This window comes from Abramis brama (assembly GCF_963993115.1).
Source record: "Abramis brama genome assembly, chromosome: 11".
Taxonomy (NCBI): Eukaryota; Metazoa; Chordata; class Actinopteri; order Cypriniformes; family Leuciscidae; genus Abramis; species Abramis brama.
Window position 1 is genome coordinate 4,572,554 of NC_139973.1, and position 7,811 is coordinate 4,580,364.

General features: G+C 38.2%; 2 protein-coding genes across 2 annotated transcripts; both read right to left on the reverse strand.

Moving 5' to 3' along the window:
• Positions 1–2,190: 2,190 nt before the first annotated feature.
• LOC311092713 (odorant receptor 131-2-like) lies at positions 2,191–3,123 on the reverse strand (the record flags this gene model as incomplete). The annotated part of the gene is made up of 1 exon (XM_084129648.1): positions 2,191–3,123. One exon carries the CDS (start codon positions 3,121–3,123, stop codon positions 2,191–2,193), a length of 933 nt encoding a protein of 310 aa, XP_083985774.1.
• Positions 3,124–6,490: 3,367 nt separating this feature from the next.
• Positions 6,491–7,414, reverse strand: LOC311092714 (odorant receptor 131-2-like; the record flags this gene model as incomplete). The annotated part of the gene is made up of 1 exon (XM_084129649.1): positions 6,491–7,414. One exon carries the CDS (start codon positions 7,412–7,414, stop codon positions 6,491–6,493), a length of 924 nt encoding a protein of 307 aa, XP_083985775.1.
• Between the last annotated feature and the right edge of the window lie 397 nt (positions 7,415–7,811).

The following is a 7,811-nucleotide window of genomic DNA, read 5'->3' on the forward strand; positions in this document are numbered from 1 at the left end:
GTGTATGCAATAGCAGCCAATCACAACACGTTGATGGCAGGTCAGTGGGGAAGTACAACTTAATTATTAGGTTCCTAAGAGGCGCTCTGAGGTTGAATCCTCCAAGGCCACACCTTGTCCCCTCTTGGGATCTCTTAGTGGTCTTACAGGCCTCACAGAAAGATCCATTTGAGCCCTTACAGTCAGTCGAGCTTAGTGCCCTCTCTATGAAGATGACCCTCCTGACTGCGCTCACTTCGGTCAAGAGGGTGGGGGACCTTCAAGCCATCTCTGTTGATGATACAAGCCTTGAGTTCAGACCGGTAGACTCTCACATGGTCCTGAGACCCCGGCGCGGCTATGTGCCTAAGGTTCACTATACCTCTTTCAGGGATCAAGTGATAACCTTGCAAGCATTCCCTTCTGATAAGGGAGATCCAGCCCTATCTCTGTTGTCCAGTGCACACTTTGCACATTTATCTGGATAGGTTTATAAGATCAAATCAGCTCTTTGTCTGCTTTGGAGGACAGCAGACAGTAAAGGCTGTCTCTAAACAAAGAATGAGCCACTGGCTTGTGGATGCATTTCTCCTGGTTTCTCAAAGCTCACCATTTCCCCTGGGAAAGAGGGCTCACTCCACCAGGGGTGTCACTGCTTTTTCGGCTTTAGTGAACGGTGCCTCACTAGTAGACATCTTTAAAGCTGTGGGCTGGGCTACACCCAACACCTTTGCAATATTTTATAATCGACGCATGGAACCAGCTCCGTCCAGTGTTCTGGGAACTCAGACGACTGGTAGTCCCAGTAGCTGGGTTTGCGTCCGAGATCATGGGTCTTCCAGCAGGACAATGACCCCAAACACACTTCAAAAAGCACCCAGAAATGGATGGCAACAAAGAACTGGAGAGTTCTGAAGTGGTCAGCAATGAGTCCAGATCAGTTTGCAAAAGAAGAGTGGTCCAAAATTCCGGGTGCGAGGTGTAAGCTTATTGATGATTATAGGAAGCGACTGATTTCAGTTATTTTTTCCAAAGGGTGTGCAACCAAATATTAAGTAAAGGGTGCCAATAATTTTGTCTGGCCCATTTTTGGAATTTTGTGTGAAATTATGTCAAATTTGCTTTTTGTTTTTATGTTGTTCCAATACACACAAAGGAAATAAACATGTGTATAGCTGTAACCGTTGTGTTCCTGTTTAGTCTTATTAGTCACATGTCTTTTGTTTTCCCGACCACTTATACGTTGCCATGTATACCATCATTAGTTCATCATCATCACCTGTGTTTTGTCGATCACCTTCATCTGTGTCACCTGGTTTATGTTCATCAGTGTGTGTGTGTGTGTGTGTGTGTGTGTGTGTGTGTGTGTCCTGCCAGTTTGTATCACTTGAGTTATAATTGTAAGTAAACACTTTGTATTGGAGCCTTCTGCCTTCCTTGTCTTCTTCTGCCTGCACACACCCTGACAATAGCAAAACGTGTAATTTCAATACTTTTCTATGAGAAATACTTAATTTTCTGGAAAAATTTCAGGGGTGCCAACACTTTTGGCCATGACTGTTTATATATATATATATATACACTGTATATGAAACTTTGTCAAGTTATGGAATTTTTGTACTATAATGTTGGCACCATAATGTTAGGAAGACATATTATTGTATACAAATAGTGTATTTAATCAGGCTATTAAGGCATATGTATACAGTGTGCATACAAGAATAAAATTAATACAATTAATAAATGTTTTTCGGCATTTTTATTTATGTTGTAAGAGTTACAGGGAAGAAAATTAGCCTGAATTGACTTGCAAATGAAAACATAATTCCTGACGTCCACTACTGAGACCATACAATAAATTATGGATAAACAATTTTTATGTATCCAAAAAAGTGATATACAGTAAAATAACAAATAAAGCCAACCTCAGATGTAATTTCACAATTGTGATATATTCCATAAAACATAAGTCTGTATTTGAGCGATAAAGCATATTTATTTGTAAAACGTATACGTTTTTTAAATGCTACAAACATGATTTTTAATATTCTTTTACAATTTTTTTCTAAATTCCACTTTGCCAAGAAGTTATAATTACAAAATCAGAATAAGAAAATAACTAAGAGAAAAGCACTTATTATATATTTTGCATAGTGAGAATGAGAAAATAATTACTAATGATGCTTATATGATGATATATACCTTTTTAGCTCACTGCTTATTTGATTCAACTTTTACATTAAGTAACCTACATGAAAAAAGTCCTTTCATGTAATTAAAAAATTGTTTATCTCGAACACCATAAATAAGGGGGCTAAGTAGTCTTGGTAATAAGTTTGTAAGAAGATAATTGAAAAAGGTGATTTTTGACCGTAGAGTAGGTACAAGTTGGCTATAAATCTTGTCTATGGTAGGAGTAATGATGGATAACATACTGAGCAGAAGCTGTGCTCCATGTAACAGGATGGTGCTTTGGGCCTTTTTTGCTGAGGATTTATCAGTGGTGGCTCTTTTGGCCGCAATCAGCACTTGATAATATGTGAATACAAGAATTACCCACACAACAGATGAATAAAGCCCATTCATAACTTTGCTCAGTTCTTCATGGTATGGCGTGCTATAAACATTTGTTGAGCTACAGACAGAACCTGTTGTAAAGATAAATAAAGGACGAACAATTGAAAGGAGAATCAAGTCAGCCAATCCAGGTAAAACTCCTACACCCCAAATCAGAGAAGTAAGGATGTATGTCCTGCGCACTGTGCAAATCTGATGGTGATGCAGTGGTTTGCAGATGGCAACGTAACGTTCAACAGCCATACCGGCCAAAGTCAGAGGAGTGTTCTTATGAGTTGTTGAGGTTATTATTAGCAGTGTAACACAGAATGGGACAGGAACATTTGGCCATGCATAAGCCATCACAGAAAGAATTACACTGAAAAAAACCATGAGCATATCATTGATAACCATGTGAATATATAATATATATCTCGGATCATTGTAGAAAACTGAACTCTTGAAGAACGTGAAAACAAATATTCCATTGACGCAGTTAACTATGAGCCCGACAAGAACAATGGTGAAAGTTTTTGCAAAAGCTTCTTCATATCTGTCTTTGGTGTTCTGAACCATTGTAGAATTCATTATTCTTTTGCACTGGCATAAAGTTCTGTGACTCTTATGTGTGAAAATATTTTTTCTTGGCTTTTTGGTTGTTTTTGTTTTTCCTCCAAATGATGTCCACAACTTTCTGTCCATCAAGCAGTGAGATTAATATTTTCCATCTGTGTCATCTAATCTGAAAATAAAATAGATACACTTTTAACAGAATATTTAAGAGTGAGAAGCTATTAGCAACACATGAACACAACATATTATGTATTAAAACATTTGTTAAACAAAGAGCGCTTACCTTTCCACCTTTTATGATCGACTGATTTGCCTCAAGATGTAAAAACTGAAAAGTTTAAATACTTTAGATGATGAAGAGGAGACAGCCAGGGAGTAAGAAAGGGAGTGGGGAGGGGGAGTGGGAGGGAGAAAGAAATGGAGTGGGGAGGGAGAGGGAGAAAGAGCGAGCACGCTGGTAATATTGAGAGAGGCATAAAACAGGAATACAGTGAAATGATGGTGAAAAGTAGGTTTTTAAATAATCTCAAATATTTAACGAACAATTTGATTGAGAGTAGTAGCTTTTGATTCAAAGTTGTTCAGAACGAGGAGGTCTAACATATGATATGAATATTGTGTGTATGTGTGAAACACAGCATGATATATGAGGCTTTAAACCCTATAGCGCCACCTGCTGGCTGAATTCTTTCAAATTTTGCACAGACTTCTATGTCCATGAGTCATACAGGCCCACTGAGTTTCGTTCCGATTGGCCTCAGTTGACCTTGTCCGATATGTGCACAATCTTCATTGGCTGACGGTGGCAGTATTTTTCGAGATCCACAAATGTCTTCATAGACAATCACGGCACCTTGGACAGAAACTATACCTTGCACCTGACTGTTGTTTAGCTATAACCGTTTTCGTGTTTGTTTGTTTTGTTTGTTTATTTTATAGTGCCACCAAGTGGCCAGTCGCCACTTTTCCTCCTTTTCCACGCGACTACAGACTGAGCCTGTACATAGGTGTATTGAGTTTTGTGAAATTAGCTCATTCTGTTCAAGCGTTATAGCCATTTTAATAAAAGTGGCCTCGACCACTTCTGCATCCAATCGTGGATGTGAATCAGTTTTTCTTTTGTTTTTTTGATAATTATTAACAATCAGACTGCAGAGAATCTTTCTGCACTGGTTTGGTTCCGGTCGGGTGAAAACCCTATGACTAGTTCACAAAAGTAGGTTTTTCAAAAAGTCCAAATTACCCAAAAATTCCACCAACGTGCGTTTTGTTCGTCTTGAACCAAGGACGATATAAGACACTTGAGTCTGTGACTAACACTTTAGCTGTTATGAGCGATTTCGTACTGTTGATCGCTGGGGCGAGCCTGCTGTGGCAGGTGGCAGCTCATTAGGGGAGGCAAGGGAGGCCCAGCCTGTATACCCAAAATTTTGAAGGATGTTTTTTAATGTTAATAAAATTTCCAGTTATTAATTTCATGTCTCAGAATGTGTATTTATTGTTAGTAATTTCACCTCTGTAAGTGTAACCACCGCACTCTTCCCCGAATGTACCAAATCTGCGAAAAGCGAGTCTGAGGGGATAGAGAAAGGTAGGGGAGGCGAATCCATAGCTGGAGACTTGTGCTTCCATTGGTAATTTTTTTTTTGCCAATCACCATCGAGTATTTCATTTCAGCCATTAGGAGCGTTGAGAAAAGTAACATGGCAGAGGAGGCTATCTTCGCTTGGTATATCAACCAATCATCGACGAGACGTAAATTACGTGATATTAGTTTGAACTGCTACCGCTGATGTAACAGGAACGAAAATAAGTCTCTGATGTCCCCAGAGTGTGTATGTGCAAGTTTAGCTAAAAATACCTCACAGATAATATTTTATAGCATGTTAAAATTGTCCTTTTTTGAGGGTGAGCAAAAATGCGTCGTTTTGTGTGTGGGCTCTTTAAATGCAAATGAGCTGCTGCTCCCGGTACAGAGAACAGAGCTTCAACAGCTCCTTCTTAGCAGAGCCATATAGAGTACTTTGTTGCGAGGTGGAGTTTTGTCACAGTGTCTGGTTTGTGTTTCCCCGGATGTCCACTAGAGGTCCTTGTCCCCCACAGTGTCATTCTCTCATGCACTACATTTCCCATCATCCTGTTCTGTTTAATCATTGATCATTGCACACAGCTGTTTCCCATCACCTTGTTAGTATCTGTGTATAAATACCCTGTCTGTTTCAGTCCATGTCACGGAGTCGTTGTTTTTCGTCACTACACTTCTGGTCTGTATTCTAGCCTGTTTCTTATTTTGTTTATTGTGTTGGATTGCTAAAATGGACTTTGAACCCTGCCTGAATGACTATGAATTGGATTGCCCTAATAATAAATATGCTCCCGTGTGTGTCCGTGACAAGTTTATGTAAAGTTTAGGGTTCGTGATGTCACTAACCCTGGAGGAATGTTGTGTAGTTCCTATCAGTTGTTTGTTGTAGTCCTTAAAAAGTGATTTCTGTAAAATATCTCCCTTTGCTTTGAACTTTGAGCTTTGTAACTTTGCAGATGTTGTTTATGCTCAAACAGCAACATTACACACTACCTAATGTTAGAAAAGTGAAATCATAATTAACCACCCCTTTAAAACCCACCAGCCACCACTGGTAGATGGTGGTAAGATATCACCGAACATTTATTTAACCATGGTAAAGGTAAATTTCCAACTTAAATTCATTATTCAGATCTGTTTTTTGTGTGTGTGTGTGTGTGTTTTGTGTTCATTTAAAATTAGACAAATCTGATATTATTTTAATCTTATTTCTGTTATTTAACAGTTAAGATAGTTCTTTAATGCTGTAACACTGCATTACAATGTGCTCCTATTAAAACTATGCTATTCTTTACTTTCATGAATTATATTGAGAAACCATGAGAAAAAGGTGAATAAAGACTGAGTCCATGTTCAGAAATGATGAATTATTATTATGTTTTGAACTATGCTGGATAGCTGTTTTGTGGAGTGTTTGTTGTCAAACTCAATTTTAGTTTGTCTTGTATATTTTTTGGATTAGATAACAATTTAATCTGTCATATGGTCATGTTACAATGTACCCCACATATGGGCCATGTTGTCACATTTCACGTCCATTCTGTCAGGGTAAACCAAGAAAAAGTATACACTGTATTAATGGTATAAAACCACATCATTGTACTTGGGACATGTGGGAAATTAATGTGGGAAAATATATATATTTTGAACCCCAAATGGATTTACACAAACTGAGAAAGTCAAAAAGTGTTAGGTTGTGCCCCCCTCTCCCCTAAATCACGTGAAATAAAATTACTTATCAAATATAACCTATTTAATATGACCAAATATAAATATTAAACATATTCTTCTCCTAGTTTACTTCACTGGCATAATCTGTGTCCTTCTTACTTGTTTGCAACTAAAATACACTTTGACACGCTCAGTAAATTGTTTATCCCTCAACCCGTAAATCATTGGACTTAGTAACCATGGTAGAACATTTGACAGCAAAAACAGAATAAACAGAATAGTTGATCGACTCTGAGGAAAAAGATCTACAAGCGCTGTACTCATGAATGGGGTGATATAGGACATCATACACAGCAGAAGCTGAACTCCGTGCAGTAGTATCGTGTTCCGGGCCTTTCTAGCAGACACTTGATCTGCACTAGCAGCACTTGCTGCGGAAAAAACCTTGAAGTAGCTGGCGATCAACGTAGTCCATACAAACGACAGATACACAACATTCACCACAGTTTCTTTGACTATGTGTTGCAAAGTGTTGTAAATAAACAACATGTGGCATAAAATGGCAGTTGAGAAAAAGCTTGCTGGTTGATTTGATAATGCGATGAATATATCACTCAGAGCTGCCGCTGCTGACGCAGTCCATATGAAACAGATGAGAATGTAGGTCCTCTGAACTGTACATATTTGCGAGTGATGTAGGGGTTTGCAAATGGCAATGTAACGCTCAATGGCCATGCAGGCCAGATTTAGTGGAGAGTTCTTGGTGACTGTACTAAGAAAAAGTAGCACAACACAACAAACAGAGACATTGAAGAACCGCAAAACATACGTTGTGACTTGTAAGCACACAGAAGCTGACATCATGATCATGTCATTGATTACCAAATGGATGTATAAAATATATCTTGGGTCACTACAAAAAATAGTATTTTTGAAGAAGACAATCACAAATGTTCCATTGGCATAGTTGATGATTAGGGCGAGGACTACACTGATGAAGTTCTTGATGAGCATGTCATAAAACTGATCCACTGGAATGGTGCTGTTCATTGTTATGATCCTGTAACCTGCAATAGCTGAAGAATTCTGGTGGTTACTTATACACTTATTTATTTAGTACACTGACATATGTTGTAAAGTCTCAAAACTCAGTATTAACAATTCAATTATCAGTATAAAGTTGTAAAAGCTCACTTCAAGTATAGATAATAATACATAAGAATTATGGAAGCACGATTAATTATAGCTGAAGAGAAAATACATTCACATTTTGTAAGACTGTGGTAAAACTTTACAAATTTCAAGACAAAGAGTGCATAAACAAACCTGTCGTATTACTATTGCCCCTGACCTCAAAGCAATGCATGATAGCCTATATATACTAATGATGATACAATTGCTGTGCTCTCACAGGGGCAAACTGCACAACGGAGGATTTGGGCTGAAT